This window comes from Pistacia vera, unplaced genomic scaffold (genome assembly GCF_008641045.1).
Source record: "Pistacia vera cultivar Batoury unplaced genomic scaffold, PisVer_v2 Contig152, whole genome shotgun sequence".
NCBI classification, from domain to species: Eukaryota; Viridiplantae; Streptophyta; class Magnoliopsida; order Sapindales; family Anacardiaceae; genus Pistacia; species Pistacia vera.
The window spans coordinates 1,488,778-1,510,592 of NW_022195597.1; the positions used below are offsets into that span (position 1 = coordinate 1,488,778).

The 21,815-nt window shown below is 35.7% G+C and overlaps 3 protein-coding genes and 1 pseudogene across 5 annotated transcripts; 1 reads left to right on the forward strand and 3 right to left on the reverse strand.

Moving 5' to 3' along the window:
* Positions 1-1,062: 1,062 nt before the first annotated feature.
* LOC116124411 (putative leucine-rich repeat-containing protein DDB_G0290503) lies at positions 1,063-2,636 on the reverse strand. Its single transcript, XM_031410133.1, has 4 exons — positions 2,558-2,636; positions 2,133-2,368; positions 1,293-1,820; positions 1,063-1,206 (listed from the first exon to the last, which is right to left on the reverse strand). The coding sequence occupies exons 1-4, from the start codon at positions 2,634-2,636 to the stop codon at positions 1,063-1,065; spliced, it is 987 nt and encodes a 328-aa protein (XP_031265993.1).
* A 5,231-nt stretch (positions 2,637-7,867) lies between these two features.
* On the reverse strand, positions 7,868-11,046 carry LOC116124443 (annotated as a pseudogene).
* Positions 11,047-13,777: 2,731 nt separating this feature from the next.
* LOC116124442 (cyclic nucleotide-gated ion channel 1-like) lies at positions 13,778-19,119 on the reverse strand. 3 transcript variants are annotated; one of them, XM_031410170.1, is made up of 7 exons: positions 19,035-19,119; positions 18,622-18,752; positions 18,050-18,500; positions 17,301-17,495; positions 15,170-15,450; positions 14,213-14,324; positions 13,778-14,024 (listed from the first exon to the last, which is right to left on the reverse strand). In XM_031410170.1, coding segments are annotated over exons 2-7 (1,059 nt in total). In that variant the 5' UTR covers positions 18,624-18,752; positions 19,035-19,119; the 3' UTR covers positions 13,778-14,006. The 3 variants fall into 3 exon arrangements, with proteins under 3 accessions (XP_031266030.1, XP_031266028.1, XP_031266029.1); XM_031410168.1 differs by lacking the exons at positions 14,213-14,324; positions 15,170-15,450 and adding exons at positions 15,796-15,907; positions 16,753-17,033; XM_031410169.1 differs by lacking the exons at positions 14,213-14,324; positions 15,170-15,450; positions 19,035-19,119 and adding exons at positions 15,796-15,907; positions 16,753-17,033 and having other exon boundaries at positions 18,622-18,876.
* Positions 19,120-21,069: 1,950 nt separating this feature from the next.
* On the forward strand, positions 21,070-21,690 carry LOC116124412 (NAC domain-containing protein 79-like). The gene has a single exon (XM_031410134.1). The coding sequence runs from the start codon at positions 21,070-21,072 to the stop codon at positions 21,688-21,690; it is 621 nt and encodes a 206-aa protein (XP_031265994.1).
* The last annotated feature ends 125 nt before the right edge of the window (positions 21,691-21,815 follow it).

Sequence of the window (21,815 nt, forward strand, 5' to 3'; positions counted from 1 at the left end):
ATGCCTAAAATAAAGGCTGACCTATGCTGACGTCATCAAGCCCCAATTAGTATTCATAGAAGCTTCTCACTGTCCAGAACCTGCCACATCTCCAAAGGTAGAAGGAATAAAATTGTCAACAACCCAGCCGACTCAAATATTTGTCTATGAATGAATTTGGTTCGCACACCTATCCAAGCCCCATTTAATGTAAGGATATTCTTTGAGTTTTTAGTGAATAGGAAGACGGGAGAGATTTGCATGGCAACAGGCCACTTGCAAAAGTGTAATCATTACCTTGAGCACAACGGGTATATATAGGCAGCTCTCCCTCACAAAATGGGGATCAAACACTTCTAAATTCAACAAAGAAAGTAGCAAAGACACACTATTAGAAAGAGATTGGCTTGACATTCTCTACGAACACTTAGAACCCCAAGCACTTGTAATACCAGATCGCAGTTCGTGACCTCTTGTAATCTTGGCTAACGAACAGGAACATACTCATATAAAAGAATACAGTGGATGTAGGATTCGCTTTAAGTATCTGAACCACTATAAAAAACTTGCTGTCTCATTTACTATTTACGTCTTTGCATACTACTATGAAAATAGTACCTTACCTATTTACTACAATCGTCTCACGTGTGACTTCTTAGCATTTTGTACATGTGAAGTCGTTGGTGTTAAAATCACGCGTCAACAGTTTGATGCTAGAAGGAGGAACGAGCTTGGAATGCTGAGCATCTACAATCTTATTATCAGTAAATTCCAAGTTCTTTTATAATTTTTACGATGTCTTGTACTTGTAAATTTTATCAATAAGATTATTCTTATTCTTCTTTAATAATTACTTGTGTCATTATATCAAGTCTTTATAATCTTGTTATTTACAATATTGTATAAGTTATGTGATCAGAGGAATTGTACTCATTTAGTGAAGTGCTTAAACTATAAAAGTGCTATCACAAATGATAAAAAAGTTTGCATATATATTAAAAAATATGTGCATGAAGGAAGTTTAGAGACCTACAAAAAGTAAAGAGAAAAAAGTTTCTCTAGAGCGAGCAAAAGGGAGGACGATCACTTCTCTTGATCTTCGGGAACTCTGGCTTCTATCGCTCTAACCTCAGGATCGGTAGCTCGACCTTCAAGGTTCTCTTGTTCTCGATGATCCCCCACCTTGCGAAGTTCTTGGTCTTCTCTTTCTTCTTTAGCTTGAGCAAACTGCATCAACAAAAAAGCTTCTTGATACTCTTCAAGAAGAGAAGAGAGGTTCTATCTAAGTTGTCCTCCCGCAGTTTGTTTATAACCTGTAGCGACCATTCCCTAGCCTTCTTCTCTACCTCAATGTTGACTTGCTGCAACTGCTCAATCAATGAGGAGACTTGATTGCAAACGACCTTCAGCTCTTGGTCTTTCTCTCTAATTTTTTTCTCTATGGTCGCCCACATTTTGGCCCGAGATGCTTCAATATCCTTCTCATGGCTTATGCTCTCTTGCAGTTCCTTTTCTCTCTCTTGAAGATTTGTTTCTCTTGAGCTCAAATCCCTAGTGAGCCTCGCCATAGTCAACTGAAGCTCTTTGATCAAGTCTTCCTTTTTTTGAAGCTCTTGCTTATGAAATTCCACTGTTTTTAGAGCAGCTTCTCTTTGTTCCAAACGTGTATCTACCAAATGTTGAGTCTCCCTTGCAAATACATTTATTTCTGTAAAGGCCTGCCTCAACTTGATGATCTCCTCTTTCATTTCTTTCATTTCTTTCATTTCTTTCATTTCGTAAGTTTTCTCTCCGGAGGAGATTTTCATCTTGTTATGGGCAATGTTTAAGGCAAGAATGGCCTACCAAAGAGAATGAATAAGAGTTAGTCATAAAAAGGAAAATTTTGATCAAGCATATTGGAGATCACAAAGAGAGAAATGCTTTACCTGATTTTGTATCTAAAGTGTTGTGACCAAAAGATAAGAAGGCTTGGACTTCATGTACCTCTCGAAGGTCGTTTCCAGCCGACACTCTAACATAATGAAAAGTAGAAGTTGCAGGTGATTGGGGAACTTCCTGAAGAGGTCTAAGATGGACTCGTTGTGACCCTTCAGCTCGGAAGTATCATCGGCCTTGCCTTAAGCGGCCTCTCTATCTTTTTCTTAAGTTGCCTCTAGCACGTCCTTCGGAGGGGCCTTCGAAGTAGGGGTAGTTGTGGTAGGCACTACCTCAAGGCCTTTTGAAGAAGATTCGGACCTCTCTGCTATTATCTTCTTCCTCTTCTTCGAGGTTGTAGTCTTCTTCGAGGTCGTAGTCTTCTTCTTCATTGGGTGTTCTACCCTAGGTTGAGGAGCTTCAGCAGTTTGCTTCTCTTCTGGGTGCTTTTCAACACCAGTCTGAGTCTTTGCTACAAGGACATCAATCGAAGTCACTTCAACTCAAGACTCCTTGAACATTCTGGGGAAAGTGATCCTCGCTATTCTTTTAAATTTCTTTAGCTGCATGGATGCATCATCAAAAAGCAAGTACAATCAGCGAACAACATTAAAAAAAAGAACAAACAAAAGACTATGTCTTTGGCAGAAATCAAGCTTACAAGTTGAAGCGTCCAAGTATGCGTCAACAGGAAAGAAACCGTGCTTCTTGAGATTCTCAATCGTAACAAGCAACTTCATGTCGCGACTATTCTCTCGAAGGTGACCAAAAGCTTAAATATGATTTTGATCCTCTAACAGCCTTAATTTAGTCACTTTGTTTTTTGCACAAGAAAAGAGCTCATTAGTCTACATTCAAATAAAAGAACAAGGAAAAAGACAAGGGACCTGAAAACAAAAAGGAAAACCGGTTCCTGAAATTTACAGAACCTATCGTACTTAAAGAAAAAATATTTGGTTTCATAAGCTCCCGTGTTACTAAGATAACCAAATAATCCTCCCTCGATCGTTGATCGTTTGGAGAGGTAGTACGAGTCTTTATCTTTGCTCTTCTTTAGTGTGTAAGTGCATGCGAGCTCCAGCACTATTGGATCTCCAAGGTCATTTTCGTAGAACGAGATATACATTGCTACTACCATGATATATCCATTCCACATCAACTGGAAGGGTATGATCATGAACTGATCGAGTGTCTACCTGATGAAGGGGTGGAATGGAATTAAAATCCCACACTTGAAGATCGCTTCAAAGATCATAGCCATCCCCTAAGGAGGATTCTGAGCCGTAAACTCTCTTTTTCTATATAAGTCCTCTAAGATCGCATATTGGTTTGCGATCCTCTGCATTGTTTTTGCTGAGATCGTGGACCTAGCAAACTTTGGGTTTCCAAGTCCCTTGGAGGAGGTACCAAGTTGGTATGTGCTTTCTCCACTAGACTTCCCCATTTCGACTCTTAGTGTCTACTCACTCCGGTAACCACTTGAAAACTCCACTGATTCAACTGTCTATAAAGAGACGACAACCAAAGGGGATTCAAACCCCTAAAAATCTATCTCGAAGGACGACTCAGAAGAAGAAGAAGAAAGCTCAATGGTTTTTGCCATGGCCGACTTGCTACTAATCGTAAAAACTCCTAAAAAAGGCCCACCATGACTGTTTACCCTAAGCTTCTAAGCCTTCATGTGACTCTCTCGAGCACAACTCAGAAATGCAACCCACCCTACCTGATACCCACAAACTGCCATGACTGTAAAAATAATTAAAAAAAATGATAAAATGAGTAAAAGAAAAGAAATTTCTGTACCTTAAAAGTTGCCAGAGATAGGTATTCTAAGGTAGGTTGAATTCACATCAACTGGGTGAGAAGGTAGAGTTTTTGAGAGCAAGAAAATGAAGTTTTCTCTCTGGAAAAATTTGAAGTTCTTAGAAAATTAGGGTAGAATTAGGGTTTAAGGTGAATAAGGTGACGATACAGTTATCTTTTATAAGCAAGGTTTGGGCGGGAGTTAATTCTTAACCGTAGATCACGGCCACGTATCATCAATCCACAGGAAGATTAACTCCCACGTCTTACCAGAAACCAATCGATGATAGCCTTTATCGAGAATTGCAATCGCCAGCGTAATTATCTCAACTGCATTTAATGCGTCCAAAAGAATGTCGTCATATGTGTCATTTCATCATATGTGTCATAGTTGTGTTTTATTTTCTGCTGCAAAGTTTATGTTTCTTCATCATGTATTATTTCATGTTTTGGATTGTAAAAGATATGGAAAAATTTGATACTATACGTTTCATTTTGTAAAAATTCAATTGCATTTGTTTATTTACAAATGATGTTATATTTATTTGTGAGAAACAAAAAGAAGTGCTTATAAATTTTTTTAGCTAGAAGAGATTTATGATGTTTTAATTCATAAACAAGTTTCATAGTTTTCTCACATGGTACGTTTCGGTCACCTGAGTCTCATGGGTGCATCCGGAGCCTATGGGATAAGGAGGGTCGGGACGGATCGTGTCATAGAAAAGGTGGAAACATGGAGGAAGGCTTTGATGGAGGTGATTAATCTCCCTGGATGGGAATTGAAAAAAAAGGTACGAAACATTTATTTCTTGTTAGAGCTTTATAAAATTGAAAGAATTATGAATTAATGTAGGAGTGAATTGTTTATAAGTGCAATAGTAGTTTACAGAAGGTAGGAAGGTAGAATTTATCATGGAAATTGAAAGAAAAAAATTTAGCCTTGAAGCTTGGGATTTGAATTAGTTAGTTAGTAGTATGAATATTTTGTTAATTCTTGCAATATTTTCAATGGAAGTAGCTAGTTCAGAATTTAGGCTAGTGGATGTCTTGGGGAGATGCGATACATGAATCATATGAAAAGGAATTTGAGATGGTTAGTTAATTAGTAGTATGAATATGATGAATATGAATATAATGTATAATTAGTAGTCAATACTCAATATAATATAATAAATAGTGGAGATAACATGCATGATATATAGGAGGTGTAAATGTAGTTTAATCACATAGTTACCAAATTTAGCAGGAGATGAGAATTAAATTGTATTTTGGGATAAGATGAGGGGGGTGATTGAGAGAAAATAAAAGTAAGGTTGTAACTGATTTTAATTCCTTGTGGTTTATTAATTTGATTTGCCTCAATATATTAGATTAAATGTGTACTTTCTTTCTCTCTCAGTGAAATTCCGTATAACATATATGCAATTTGTTATTGATTACTGTAAATATAATGAATGTTAATTGATTATTTTGGAGGTATAAACCAGAATTAATCGAAGATGTTGTGAAGGAAATATCGAGGAAATTAAGTGGTTTAACTTCAAAATTTATGAATCTCAAAAAATTCTCGTTTAGAGAAACCGCTGATGATGGTGGAGACGCTCATAGTTGGGTGGAGCCAATCAATAATTGTCTCACCACTTTTTTCCATTTTTTCAATTTTTGTATTCTCTGTTCATTACTTTATTTTCATTGTAATCTATAATTTTAAAAGCATAAATAAAAATTGAGATTGAGACTACAATTCGACGGCGTGTAAGGCACACTTGAATATGGAGTTATTATTTATACGATCAGACCATCTCATGCTTAACTAATTAATTAATACTAGTTTATTTTGATTTAATACTTTTCAATTTTGTGCGTATGTGAAAAACCTACCTATGGGTTTTTGTTATTTTTCACACGTACAATTTTGTTGTTTTACACCTTTCACTAGACTTGGCAAAAAGGTACATGTACCCGTGGTTCAATGGGTACCCGCATCAAAAGGACATGTACAGGTACCTCTAAAATTTACCCGTATAAAAGTTACCCGTACACAACCTACCTGTAAAAAGTGTGGGTGGGTTGGATAATGCTCACAGGTACCCGCATTTTATTTAAAAAAAAAAAAAATCATACAAAAATTAAAACCCTAAATTCAATTAACTAAACACCCAAACCCAATTCCATTTTCGCCATCTCTCTCACAGTCACAGACCGACGCCATTTCTCTCCATCTCTTCTCTCAATCTCTCCTAATTTCACGTAGCCATCTCTCTCAAGACTCTCACGCAGCCATCTCTCTCACGCTCATTTGGCCAATACTGATTTGCATTATTTCATCCAGTAAACACAAAAAATACAAAATTCAGTAAAAAGGAAAAAGACAATGCAAGCATGCAGTAACAATAAAAACCTGTGCAATTACCTTGAGCAAAGCCAAGACCCTGTCAAGGTCCTCACCAAGCAATCCCTTCTTCAAGTCCTCACAATACATCAACACCACTGTTTCCACATACACCTCCATGTCATCACACTCGCTTATCTCCACCGTATGCAAAATCTCTATGTTTTCTTTATCTTTTCTCGCCAATTTTTCGGCAAAAAACCTGCTCTTTTCAGCCAAAATTTTCTTGTGAACATCCACACACACTCTAAACCCATCTTTACCAACCACTGTGAGCCTCACATCACCTGGTCCCAGCTCAACATAACTCAAACCATTACCAGGGCCTTTAGGATTTTTAAAGGCTGATAAAAGTCTTAAAGATTCTTGATTGGGATTTGCTGGGTATGTTGGTCTTGTGTATATGTTCATGGGACATCATTTCGAAGAGAGTTGGGTGGTGGGCTGGTTGAGCATGACTTTGTCGAGTTTACTCGGTGAGTTGGGGATGGGATTGTTGCATTGATGCTGGTGGTGGCGAAGAGGAAGGAGAGTAGAGTCTTGAAAAAAAACTGCATTTTTGTGGGTGACCCATGGGCAGAACCATACCCGTATGGGCAGGTACAGGTCATGCATTTTCCTACCCGTGGACCTGTACCCATTTTACCCGCAGCTACCCGACCTGCCCGTTTGCCAGGTCTACCTTTCACACACCTTATACCTAAATAAATTTAATGAAGATCAAATGATGGAAAAATATATAGTAAAAATATTCATAATTTAATATCACCCAAAGGGAAAGTCAAGTCAATAGAATTTATTTGACAACAAAAAAGTATATATATTAAAAGTTATTTATGAAACTTCGAAGAACGGAAGAAGGCTCTCTTGTGGAAAGTTAAATTTTGAAGTCAAAAGAAAATTATTAAAAATTGTGAAAAGTTTGTGACACCTTCAAGTTTTAGTCAATCAGTTAACTCTCTCAAGTTTCAAAACTTAAGAGGACCCATATTCTGTAGTCTCCGTTCAAATAAATTAAGGGTTAATATATATATATATATATATATATATATGCATCAATATTTAAATTAGACCTGTTAATGTAAGATTACTTGTTTCACACCGGTATAAACAGATGTACTTACTCCCCATCAAGCTGTGCGATTACACCCTCAAATGTGGCCCTTCTTCAAGGATCCTTTCTTGCATGCCTTCCAGCAATAGCATCATTTCATCTACAAATATAAAAGCAGGCGTCTGCCCAGATGATTCACATAAAATCATGATCACTTATTTGCAGAGTATCCTAAAACTGCAATAGTATATTCCTGATTTAGGTGAAAGTAATCAGAGAATCTAGAGTGAGCTTTCTGGTGGAGCTGGCAAATCAAATACCAGCAACCTGCTCACATGTACTAGGTTCGACATCACTTGTGGCTCCATTTACCAACAAGTAAAAATATGATGATCAGAACATGACAATCCCAAAAAAGTGTTTATAATTCCTAAAATTTTTCTCATAAAAATTTTCCTAATCCAAGTGAGTTATGATATGAAATTAAATAAAAGAATTTGGGTTCTTCAACTAATGACTGATGTATAACGCAATAGCTTACAAAAAACCAATTACTCTTTCTTTCTCATTTAATCATATAGAGAGACTTTACACTACATCTTGCATGTTGCACAACATAAGCAATGTAATAATTTCTGATGACTGATGTGAGCACAATAACTCTATAAGATTACGATAACTGGTTTATAACAAGCACCAACATATAGTGACCATCTTATCTCCTCTCCAGTGATTTTTTTTTTTTTTTTTTTTTAAGAAAACTGAAAATTTAAAATGCTTACGTTTCTCCTTGCAAGAGAAAACATCTCATCGATCCTAGCTGCACCACTCTTTTCACCATCTGTGAACTCTGCACCAAGCAAAAACAAATGGCAGCCCACTTTCCTTCGCAAGTGTCCGTGCAAAAAGCGTTTTTCCTGTTCCGGGGTGGTCCAGACAGAAGAACACCCTAACATAAGAAATTTACTAAGTATTGTCATATTATATCTCTATAATGGAACACCAACTTTTACCTTTAACAGAAGTAGAAAAGATTACCTGAACAAACTGGACACCTCTTTCATAATACTCCATGGGGTTCCCCATATAATTCATCAGCTCATCAAGCAGATCCCAAACATCACCCGTAATACCACTTCTTCGTACATAGATTTTGTTTCACCAACATCTACAACTGGCTGGATGAGTACATGATGTTATGAGAATGTGAGGATGATTATTACAGGAAGAGTAAGGAAGCTGGAGAATTAGAGCTTACCAGGATGAAATTTTCTGCATAAGCCATATCAAAAAGTTGATTATACCTTTTGTAAAGAAAAGGATTAGAGGTGACATGGAGAAGCATAACAGACTCCCTTATCAGCCAGAGTATCAGCAGTCCAGCCACAAAGAATCAAAACTTTTAGATAATAATGGATCTGCCACTTCTTAAGGAGATCTACTTCAACTCCAGAACTTGAGATAATCTCAAACAAGAAAGGATCAAGGGGAATGTCAACCTACAAAAAGAATAAAACATCAAGGAGATGTAAGGAAAGTATACTTGTGAAACTACTGTAACAAAAATGAGACGGTGAACGTACAACATATTCTAATGAAAAACCTCCTTTCATTGTTACATACAATCTTTTCAGGTGATCTGTAAAGACAATAGCAGCAACATGTTGAAAGAATTCATGAAACTGCATAAGGTAATTTAACCTTTATAAAATGATTTGATGAATCCAATTTTGTTTAAAAATATCACAACTAAATAATTGAAACCCCAAAATCCATGCAATACAGAACTGCAGGCACTTATCAAGTTAGCTGCATGGGGTGAGAAAAGAAAACAAAGGACAACAAAAATTTACCTCAGAGCTATCTAGCTTGTCAAGAAAATAAGTGTAAGGAAGTTTAGGACAATAGCGCTGCCATCTCTTAGCTATCCATAGAGCCTTGGTTCCCTGTGTTTCTATCACCTTCTCCACCATATCCTTGTGAAAACCTTTTTCAACCTCTTTCCTATCGAATTCGACTACATATCTGGCATTTAAGGAATCTACCTCTTCAGATAACTTTTCCTTTTCCATGATCTCCTTCCAAGCACGAAGTCTTTCATGCCAAGTACCTTTATTCACTTGATCTCACCTTCTACACAAGTATATAACACACACACATAAAAAAAAAAAAATTAATATTAGGAATCAAGAGTAATGTCTATCTTTTGGGAGGAAGATTTAAAATTGACTCACAATTTTAATATGAATATAATAATCATACATTAATTAAAGTAATGTCTGCCTTTTCTGAGGGCAGATTTACCATTAACTACAAATAATGCAAATTCTATGTACTGTCTGATCCACCATAAATTTTTTATCTACAAAGCATTTTCCTGTGTAGTTATCATATTTCAGATTACATTCGAAACTGCCAGAAAATCAAAATCAGTAAGAAGTTTGTTTGAACCATAGTATTTCCAGTGCTAAATTAGCAACCAGAACCACAATAAATGCATGAAATAAAACATATAATGAGACCAGAAAAATGATTATATAACTTAATGTCAAGACATAGGAAGCATCATTTTTACATACGTTCAGGCTGTCAAAAATAAACTAACCTGAAATGCTCAAGTCTTCAATTAACTTTTCCGTTTCTTCTGCACTCATTCTTTCATTGCTGTCAATAACCTTTTCCCCATTTTCCTGTGAAGGCTGTGGGTCATCAATCCAAGCATCTTCTCCAACATAAGATCTATCATGAATTAATGTCCCATCAGGCCCTTCAATATACTTCTTCAATTTCAGACCTTCAGGTGTTGTCTTCCTCCACATACCCTTCTTAAATCTACAAGAACAGAGCAGAATTTAATTCTCAAAGACTTGAATCGACTGCCAAAACATGACTCATTCATAACCTCAATTGGATGCAACTGCAATCAATGATCACTTACTTTCTGATATTACTAGTGGAAGGCTCAGGAATCAACGCCACGATTTAAGCCTCTGTTACCTCTTTTCTTTGACGATCAAGGTAATGTGCGCGAATAGCTATATATTCTTTGACAGGAAACAATCACAACAGAAACATAAAGAATTAATGTACAAATCCTTTAGGCTCCCAATTCTTGACATCCTGCATACAGTAAATAATTATAATAATGTCTTATAAATCCAAGTAGCAAATAAAACAAACAGAACAATTACAGATATCAAACTTTTTTCTAAATCTACATTTTCCCCGCACTTTCTCAGCAACCAAACACAAAATTAAGCAAAACGGTCTCAATCAAAATCAACAAATTTACCAATGTTCTACTAATCAATACAAGAGCTAATAGAACAGTTAAAAAAATGTTATTTTTTCTCTTCAATTCTACACGTCCCCCAAAACTTTCTCAGCAACCAAACGCAAATTTAAGCAAATGTGTAGCAATTACAATACAAAAAAAATTACCTTCCAACTCTCCCAGCGATTCCAATCCACATTCAGGCGCCAAAACAGTCCTGAACCGAGTGAACTCAGCCTCACCCTTCTTCACTCCATTCTTAACTCGCCCCATCAACTCACCCACCGTCACATTAGCCTCCTCAAAGTCGACCCAGTTTCCTTCTTGACTGACTGGTCAAAGTTGCACCAAAGCCTCTGCGACACGACCCTAATAGACCGAGCAATACTCGGCCAAGAACACGCATCTGACCCATTTGGATTTGCAGAGGAATAAACTCTAAAAAAGGGATTTTGGCGGCAAATTCTGGGCCTGTGAGTTGAGGGTTTTGAAAAAAAGAGGGTTTATGTGAGTGGCTTTGAGGAGGAAAGAAGTGGGTTAGGTTTGAATGGGATTGAGAGGTCCATGTTTGGTTAGAACATTTGAGAATTTGGAGAAATGTTTCGCTGCGTTAGCTGTTAAAGCAGGTGTGGTTTTTCTGGGGGGTTTTGAGAGGTTTATCCGAAACTTAAATGGGTCGGGTTTTTCATGCAGGTGGGTCAAGTTTGAACAATTTCTTTTTTTCTCTTTTTATATAAGTTGCATAAAGTTCTCCATTAAAGATGTTAAACACTCCAAATAATAAATGATTAATTCTTTTATTCGTCATTGATATGTGATATAAAAATACTTTATACCATAACATATTAGTTAATTGAAACTATTAGATTATATAAAACTACTTTCAATTATAATAATTAGAAGACCAATTAAATGAAAATTTCCTAATTTCCAACAAATTTTAAAGAAGGTTTACATATAAATTTTGATGAGTAATACTACATTTATAAACTTTTTAAACAAACTACTGCAACAATAGATAATTATATGATTTTAAATTAAATAATTACAAGAAATTACATAATAAACATGTAAGGTTGTCACATCAGTTTATATGAGAGAATTTGTATAAAAAAGTTTATAAATGTAATATTATTTAATTTTTATATGCTTATAGTAAATATTTAAAACCACATAAAATTACATGTATTTAAACTAGGATAAGTTTTGAAAATCCTACAATTTGAGATCAATAGCTCTTGATTTTAAATAACATGGATATATGAATATAAAACACAGTTTATAATCATTGTTTTAAAACCCAGACCGAAGGGCAACCCGTTATGCTCTCCAGTTCACGAGTAAACCAGTCCAACCGGTTGGACCGCCGGTTGGACCAGTGATGTCATGACATCAACATGATGACGTCAGCACATAAAAAATCTTTTTTTTTTTTTAAAAGGATTTTCATTGTTTTAATAAGACAATAACAACTTAATTACTATCCAACATGATTCAAAGTTCAAATTCAATAACAATCCCAACATAATTTAAGTATTTAACAACAATCTAAAGTCCAAATCTAAAACATGATATTGTGTTCATCTATTACATATTAAACGACAAAATACATAATAATTAATAACAAAACATTTGGTGCAAGTGTTTTTTCTTTGATCCGTCTCCATGTTGATTGAGCTTCACACACTAGGATCAAAATTCATCACCATCATCATCATCATAACCATCACCATCATCTACATAAATTTTAGTAAAAAATAGAAATCATAAGTTAAAACTTGTAATTTAATTTAAAATAGATCTTAAGTTGCTTAAATATTTGAAACCAATCTTTTCAACCATCGATTAAATCATCTCTTAATGGACCATTCTTTTTTTTCCTTTCTCTTTTCTTTTCTTTATTTTATCACTCACACACGCACACACAATTGCAAGAAGAGAAGAAAAAAAATGTTTTTATACACCATTCACTAAGTTGAATGTAATATTTGATTGTTTAAACAATTGCCCAACTCAACCCTAAACAGTATCCTGTAAATCATAAATATATATTAATTTTAATTTTTGAAACATTCCATTAAGTCCTATAATTAGCATATATATATATATATTTGACAAGGATGTAGATAATACTAATCAACACACCAGACGATTAAAAATAAGTCAGAACTCAGGAGCACAATCATATGCAATATGCCTTAATTCAAAATCAGCGTGAGATATATCTCATTTTTCATTCGGGAACCATTCTGTCTTCCTCATTTCATAAAAATATAGTTAAGACATAGCAGCTTACAACACATTACTCCTGAGGATTAAAGAGAGCCTTTATTTCCGTATTATTGCACTCAAAACGATAGAATAGCTTCAGCTTAAAAAGATACCCTAAAGAATTGAGGCAAAAATTATTGAAGATGTCCCAAAGGAAACAAATACGTTTAAACAGACAATGTGTACTTTTTTAAGAAAGCTTTAAAGTATCAAAAATATCACAGATTATGCAAAATAAAAACAATGAATCCACAAAAAACATTGCTCCTGATAAAGTTTGCAACAAAATCATTATTGAAACTGGATCGAGGAATAGTGTGTTTATTACCTGGATCGAGGAATGGAACTATCGCCGTCGATTTTCAGCGAGGAACAGAGTTGTTGTCGTCGATTTCTGGCGAGGGAGGAAGACATCTTCGTCGATTTCAAAGAGTTCAGTTGCGATTTGGTGAATGGTTGCGATTTTAGACTTCAAGGAGTGGAGTTGATTGCGATTTGAGTGAGATTTCAGAGAGAAATTTTCGTAGAGAAGAAGCTGAGAAACAGAGAAAGGAAATCAGAATGGAATGGGCTGCGATTGCGTAGGGAAAATTTCGACCAATTTATCCGAAACAGCAGTTCACTGATTTTATCCGGTTTTCAAATGGGTTAAAGTGAGTTATTATATAATGGCGGGCTTAGTGTTGACTTGGACCGGACACGTGACCGGTTCCTGATCCAACCGGTTGGGCCGGCCAGTCCCATTTTTAAAACAGTGTTTATAATAGCTTGGAATTGATCAGAATGCCACAATAAGTCCTGAGAAGTAAGAATATAAAACACAATGAATTAATTATATACGATAATTAGGAGTGATTATCCTCATTCTTTTTCTCCAATTGATATCTTTACAACCAATGTCTCTTACATTTTATCTTTCCCAAGGGACTTTATCAAATGTCCCAGGCCACCCATTATTTTCGCCTTTACTAGCCCTCTTTTAGGTATTATTGGCTCTACTTGCTTCTGTCTTTGCTCAACAAATGTCACCCAATCTGACCTTTCAGTTTTAGACCGCTTTTCGAAGGGGACCTTCGCCTCTGTGATTCTTGCACCTTCGGTGATCTTAAAGTTTCAGATCTTACAACTTCAGATTGCAGATGCCTTTTTGGCTCTACTTGCTCCTCTTTTTGCTTCTGTCTTTCCTCCTCCAATGTCACCCCCTCTGAGCTTTCAGTTTTAGACTGTTTTTGGATATCTTTAGAGTGCTTTTCGAAGGACATTTGCTTCTCTAATTCTTGCACTTTCAGTGATCTTAAAGTTTCAGATCTTACAACTTAAGATTGCAGATACACCTGTTTCACAAGAAGCAGCTCACAGAAATTAAAAATTATATTGTGCTTCATCTTAATCATATAAAAATAAATCAAGAGATATAGGTGAGGATACTGTTGATATAGATCAAGATTGATAGATTTAGATAAGGAAGCAAGAAATGATAGAAATCTTAGAAGACAGAAAAATTGACCCTATAAATACAAACCTTAATATTTCCAATGAAAAGGAAAAACAACACCAAAGCATCAAGGATCAACAAAGTCGCAAAGAAGCTTTCCAAGCCATTGCCACTTAATTGCAGGTTACGACCAAAAGAACTGCAACAAATTAAATTCAATTGTTGTATATCAAACGTTGATCTTGAAACTTGTAACTTCCATGTTTTCAGAAGTAATAAAGCAATTAGGGATAGACAATGCAATTCGATATGTATGGAAAATATTACTCGATTTCATGAAATAACTGAAAACAAATGAAGCAGAACGAAAACTTTACCATGCCAAGATAAGAAGACAAGAAATTTAAGCTTTATAAAAACATTAAGCTTTGCACACTACTTACCATAACACCTCTACAGAGTGTCATATAAGCTAAAACTTAAACTTAGTTGCATAATCTACAATGGTGGCATTGTCACATCCAACATTTGCTTGCAAATGAGCCTGGGATTCAATGTATAAGACTTTGGTCCTCTTAAGTAAGTAGACGCATTTTGGGTGACTAATGCTTGCATAAATCCCAAAAGTAAATCTGTACGGGCTTAGCCCAAAGCAGACGATATCTACTTGGTTGGACCTAGGATTTGACAAGCATGGTCAAAAGAAGTCTATACCAATGAGTACTAATGACTTAACTAAAAATGAACAATGGGTGATAGTCGTGTCTATCTAGCAGCACTAAGAAACATCCACGAGGCATATAGGAAGTGCACGGAGAATTGCATTAATATATATGCAATGGATAGTAAAATCAAATGCCTAAACTACAACCACTTTTATTGGTATCATTTGCATGGTTTGATAAGAGTGCATTAATGGCAACTTAGAATGAGATAAAAAGTTATGCAAAACAGTTGAATATGCAAATGTAGCGTTTCTCATAGACTAACCACATCCCCCAACTGCCTTCCCACCCGCAAGAGAAGTATATTATATGCACCAACCTGAGAGTTTTCAGACCCCACAGAAAACAATGTAAGAACTTCTGTGGAAAATCTGTTGCCTCCACTACGCCAGATTGAAGAGCATCATAAAATATTCCAAAATCATAGATCGTTGTATCCCGTGTCTTTGTGGGGCAAAATCCATTAAGAAATCTGTAGTCTCCTAAAATGTCACAACAGTAAAAAGAACCCTGACCACATCCAGTTTGACTTAGGCAAGCTTCCTTCCAGCATTCGATTTCTCTTTCTATAGCAAAAAAATACCAGAAAGATCCAAATACCTAAAAGACCAGCAAGACACTAGTTGATCAAACAGATATGCAAATTGAGAAATAATTTTATGTCCAATGACATAAAATATACAAGGATACTACTGTAAGTATGTACATATTGCAGCATATATCACTATCAAAGAAAAANTTAAGATTGCAGATACACCTGTTTCACAAGAAGCAGCTCACAGAAATTAAAAATTATATTGTGCTTCATCTTAATCATATAAAAATAAATCAAGAGATATAGGTGAGGATACTGTTGATATAGATCAAGATTGATAGATTTAGATAAGGAAGCAAGAAATGATAGAAATCTTAGAAGACAGAAAAATTGACCCTATAAATACAAACCTTAATATTTCCAATGAAAAGGAAAAACAACACCAAAGCATCAAGGATCAACAAAGTCGCAAAGAAGCTTTCCAAGCCATTGCCACTTAATTGCAGGTTACGACCAAAAGAACTGCAACAAATTAAATTCAATTGTTGTATATCAAACGTTGATCTTGAAACTTGTAACTTCCATGTTTTCAGAAGTAATAAAGCAATTAGGGATAGACAATGCAATTCGATATGTATGGAAAATATTACTCGATTTCATGAAATAACTGAAAACAAATGAAGCAGAACGAAAACTTTACCATGCCAAGATAAGAAGACAAGAAATTTAAGCTTTATAAAAACATTAAGCTTTGCACACTACTTACCATAACACCTCTACAGAGTGTCATATAAGCTAAAACTTAAACTTAGTTGCATAATCTACAATGGTGGCATTGTCACATCCAACATTTGCTTGCAAATGAGCCTGGGATTCAATGTATAAGACTTTGGTCCTCTTAAGTAAGTAGACGCATTTTGGGTGACTAATGCTTGCATAAATCCCAAAAGTAAATCTGTACGGGCTTAGCCCAAAGCAGACGATATCTACTTGGTTGGACCTAGGATTTGACAAGCATGGTCAAAAGAAGTCTATACCAATGAGTACTAATGACTTAACTAAAAATGAACAATGGGTGATAGTCGTGTCTATCTAGCAGCACTAAGAAACATCCACGAGGCATATAGGAAGTGCACGGAGAATTGCATTAATATATATGCAATGGATAGTAAAATCAAATGCCTAAACTACAACCACTTTTATTGGTATCATTTGCATGGTTTGATAAGAGTGCATTAATGGCAACTTAGAATGAGATAAAAAGTTATGCAAAACAGTTGAATATGCAAATGTAGCGTTTCTCATAGACTAACCACATCCCCCAACTGCCTTCCCACCCGCAAGAGAAGTATATTATATGCACCAACCTGAGAGTTTTCAGACCCCACAGAAAACAATGTAAGAACTTCTGTGGAAAATCTGTTGCCTCCACTACGCCAGATTGAAGAGCATCATAAAATATTCCAAAATCATAGATCGTTGTATCCCGCGTCTTTGTGGGGCAAAATCCATTAAGAAATCTGTAGTCTCCTAAAATGTCACTACAGTAAAAAGAACCCTGACCACATCCAGTTTGACTTAGGCAAGCTTCCTTCCAGCATTCGATTTCTCTTTCTATAGCAAAAAAGTACCAGAAAGATCCAAATACCTAGAAGACCAGCAAGACACTAGTTGATCAAACAGATATGCAAATTGAGAAATAATTTTATGTCCAATGACATAAAATATACAAGGATACTACTGTAAGTATGTACATATTGCAGCATATATCACTATCAAAGAAAAAAATGATCAAATGTTTAAGTAGTGCATTGAGTTTTGCTCTCAGTGAAGCCTAATGTATGACATAAGGTAAAAAATAAAAAAAATAAAATTGAACCATGTAAATCAATATATATACAGTAATTTAACTTACATGGCCTGCAAGAATGAAAAGGAAAAGATTGAATGTCGCTCTGGCCCATGTAGCCCTGTCGAATTTGTCTGCAACTAATTCATAGATTGCAATAAACCTTGGCACAAGTTGGAAAATGACACAAAGCTTCAACAACCGAATTGTATACAAAAGTTCGGAGCCTTCCTTTGCTTGAATGACTATCGAAATCACCACCTGGATAAAGCACAATGAATGTCAGAGTCAAAGTCATATTAATTATATATGTAAGGCAATGTTGATATAAACAAAGTTACTCATCTCTATGATCATAACTACTTGAAATATATAGCACAATGAATGTCAGAGTCATAAGTTATATTAATTATATATGTAAGGCAATGTTGATATAAACAAAGTTATTCATCTCTATGATTATAACTACTTGAAATATATAGCACAATTTATAAGAGTAATAGGAAAGAAAATAGAAATATGATTATAAGAGGAGATAAACTATGTTGCAATCCACTCTGCAAGTTAAACATATGACTACAGTAGTAAATTTTAGGCGTTCTACAAGCTGCTAATAACTCAACTAGAGATAAATACCATTAAATTTCTTATTTTATCAGTTTCTCCGCATATGATTTGCTAAAAAAATAAACGAGATAAATACCATTAAATTTCTTATTTTATCAGTTTCTCCACATATGATTTGCGAAAAAAATAAACCTTTCTTTCCCAATTCTTTTCATTTCATTGTAAATAGTGAAAGCATTCTCCCTCACCTGGGGAAGGGGAAGAATCGCAAGAAGATCAATGGAAAAGAGGTGCAGCAAAAATCTCCTACGCGTTCGACGAGCAATATAGAGTAAATAAAAGAGATCAAACAAAGAACGGAGAATACCAGCTGTAAACCCCAATCTTTTGTCCAATCCAACGCACTTTTTAGTATCATCGACAAAAGGAATAAACAAGAAGAAAGGATCGATTGAAATCCCAATAACACACATAATGGGAAGAATATAATTCGAGAAAGTCCCCTTTGAGTAAAGGATGTGGTACAGGTAACGGAAGCTTTTGACTAGAATATTGCCATCAATATTTCCAGGTAATTTTTCAATGCTCACAGATACATTCACTGTAGCACCAGAATATGCATCTCGATGGGATTCCCCTGATACTGAACTTCTTCTTCTACGTTTAAGCGTAGAATCCTTTAAATTCATGGCACGAGACCTGAAAAAAACACGAGACATAATACTTCATAAGTAAAAACATTTGAAACAGCTCGACCAAATCTAAAATTAGGAGAACTTTAAAGAAAATTAAATTAGCAGTACACTAAAAGCACACTTACATCAGAAAACCTTCTGGATCCTTTTACGAATCAGAACTTCGATGGAAATTAAGAGAGGATTGTGTTCTGACGTGCGTTGACATCGATTTGGGATAGTTTACCATTGCTGATGGTAAAGCTCCTTCTGGTACCTGGAAAAATAAGCGAACATGTGCCAAAGCTCAAAAAAGTCGGCAACCATTCCACACTCGTTTATATTTCAGGCACCCAAGGTAGCTCACGCAGCACGTCAGAGGAGCGTGACCTACCCGGGGCATCGGCAACCACAGTTAAACCCCTATAAAACCCGAGGTCGCTGGAGAAACACCCAAAAACCCTATTGAAACCCTAAAACACACAATATGGCCACTGCCATGACCACCTTTGACACAAAACTCATAAAGAACGAATGATAAAGGGGAGAAGGGACTTACTGGGACAGAAGTGCAGAAGACTCACTGGAAAACCGATGTAACGATGAAGGAATAACGGCTAAGAAGAGCAAGGAAGTTAGAAAAATCTCGGAGTAACTATTCTGAGGTTTTTTACCACCTTTTATAATGATTTGCATGGAAGACAAAAGGAGGGGATTCAATCATGACTGTCGGCCAATAATTGATCATAACCCTTCATTCATCGAGCAATCTCATATAGCCACGTGTCAACCATCCGTGAGGAGCGACGAACCATCAAATTGCTATCACAATAACCGTCGCCGCTCGTTGCCTCGACTTTATGCATGAACAACTGTCGTCGCCCATGCGCGGTGAAACATGACTGACAAAGGCTGTCACATTTAATGCGACACGACCCCGTGGAAATTATATGTATGCCCTAACTTTTCATATTCTGAGTTTTGAGTCTTTTGACAGGAAACATGAAAAACAAATATCCAAGTGTGAAGCACGTCGACTGGATGTAAGGTCGACCCAGAAGGCTCAATCGAGCATCCACTCGGACACTTGCTGGTAAGGCCGAGCTTGACACCAAATCGAGCAATAGTCTTCGAAGCCCGAGACGAGCATCGAACACTAGAGGGCAGATGTTGTGTGTGATTTTTTCCGCTAAGCTCGGGCTATTGCGAAGATATAGATCAACCTAGAACCAGCTCGGCAACGATGACTGAGCGACCTAACATAAGCTCGTCGAGCCGTAGCTCGACTCAGCATAAGCTAGTCACGAACAATTTGAGTAATCATTCAATCAATCTCCGAATTACTTCAGATCCCAGATATTACGGGAATGACAAAATCAACAGTTATCACTGCACAATCACAGCGCATAATCACGAGGACATTGGGATTATGATTCAAATCAATTGTAATCCCCTTCATTTCGCTCTTTCTTTTGCACAAATATTGTATATAAGCCCCCTCAAACGGTGAGGGAGGGGTTACAAAATTTTAATAGAAATAGCACTATTAGTTCACATAGCGGATAAGAAAAATCAATGGACATAGGCTGTTAACCTCGCCGAACTATTTTAAGAATCTCGTTGTCTTTCTTTTATTGCATTTTATAAGCACTCATCGCTGATTATCATTAATCATGCACACGTTAGTTTCGATTCTGACAAGGTCGATCAGAGCTCGCTGGTTGATGCAAAATTCTATATCAACAATATGTATGCGTAAGTATATATAGATGAAATATATATGTGTGTGTAAATTTTGTTCGTATATTCGTTTGTAGATTCCAATTCATTTGACCATATATTAAATTAATTGAATTATGTATATGATTTTAATTAAAAAGAGATCACTCTAGCATGACTTGAAAATTTAATTAATTTAATTTCACGCAAAAAGTAAGGTGGTAATCCACTCCCGGAAGAGGTCCTCGAAACTACAATTGATGCATGTGATCGTCTTGATTCAGCCAAGAAGAAGGTCCTTGACTTCCTAGAAAAGAGAATGGGATATATTGCTCCAAATATATCTGCAATTGCTGGAAGATGTGTTGCAGCTAAACTAATTAATTAATTTAATTTACTCCAATATATCAAGTTACATAAATAAAATAAACATCCTATTAAAACTAATAACATATACAAGTATTTATGTAATAATAGCCCTAGGTAATTAAAATTGTTTTACTAGTTTAATTTGATAGAAATAAGGAAACTGAGGCGATAAAACCTAAACCAATTAAGGAAACAAAGAAACAGTAGGAATGTAGGATTACCTACTGTTCATGCTACTCTCTCTCCCTATATATATATATATATATATATATTTACCGAGTATATCATAATGTGACATATGACACAATCACCAAATTTTTAATTATTTATAATTTTTAATATTATAATAAATTTGTGTAGTTATCACATATATTATAATATAATGAAAGAGTGATGTATATAATATTTTATATATATATTATATATATATATATAATATTCAAATCTCTCCCCCTTTCTCTTTCTCTTCACTAATTTACTACCTTCTATCTTTTAGTTTAATAATAATGGAGATTCCACTGTGTTATCGTTTTGATCCAACTGATGAAGAAATCATTCTCCATTATCTTTATAACAAAACTCATGGCTTCCCGCTCGTTTCATCATCTGCTGTGATTGAGTGCGATCTCTACGATGAAACTGATGCGTGGGAGAAGTTCTTTGAAGCCACAACAGAGACTACTCTTTACTTTTTCACAAAGCTTAGAAAGAAATCGGAGAAAAGTTCCAGAGTTGAACGTGCTACAGGAGGCGGAAAATGGAGAACTCAGGGTGATGAAGATTTGTACAACGGTGGTGACAGAAGACAACACATTGGATACAAACGGAGTCTTACGTTTATCCCCAAGAAGACTGAAGAAAAGGGAAAATGGGTGATGAAGGAATATCGGCCTCATGGTTTGGATCAAAAGGAAAAACACGATATATATATATATCGTGTTTTTCCTTTTGATCCAAACCATGAAGAAATACTTCCCCATTATATATATTTACAATCAAACGATGAAGAACATGGAGAGCTAGCTGAACAAGAAAAAATGTGTACAGCAGTTGACAGAAGACAATCCATTGGATACAATTGTACCAATAAGAATCTAAGAAGAAAACTGCAAGTGGATGATGCATGAATATTGGCTTCATGAACGTCTATTAATGATGAATTGGAAGAGGGACTCGGTGCCCTGCCGAAACAAGAAAGAAGTCTCCAAGGAACAAACAACCGTGGACCAAAATTAGAATTAATCTTCAATAA

Coding starts and splice junctions, on each gene's coding strand:
- LOC116124412 (XM_031410134.1), top strand. CDS start 21,070: ATGGAGATTCCACTGTGTTATCGTTTTGATCCAACTGATGAAGAAATC.
- LOC116124411 (XM_031410133.1), bottom strand. CDS start 2,636: ATGAAGTTGCTTGTTACGATTGAGAATCTCAAGAAGCACGGTTTCTTT. Junction 2,369..2,557: donor ATACTTGGACGCTTCAACTT/GTAAGCTTGATT, acceptor ATGTCCTTGTAG/CAAAGACTCAGACTGGTGTT. Junction 1,207..1,292: donor CTAGGGAATGGTCGCTACAG/GTTATAAACAAA, acceptor TTGTTGATGCAG/TTTGCTCAAGCTAAAGAAGA.
- LOC116124442 (XM_031410170.1), bottom strand. Junction 17,496..18,049: donor CGATTCTTCCCCTTCCCCAG/GTGAGGGAGAAT, acceptor TGCTTTATCCAG/GTGGTGATTTCGATAGTCAT. Junction 15,451..17,300: donor TTTTCATTCTTGCAGGCCAT/GTAAGTTAAATT, acceptor CTGGTCTTTTAG/GTATTTGGATCTTTCTGGTA.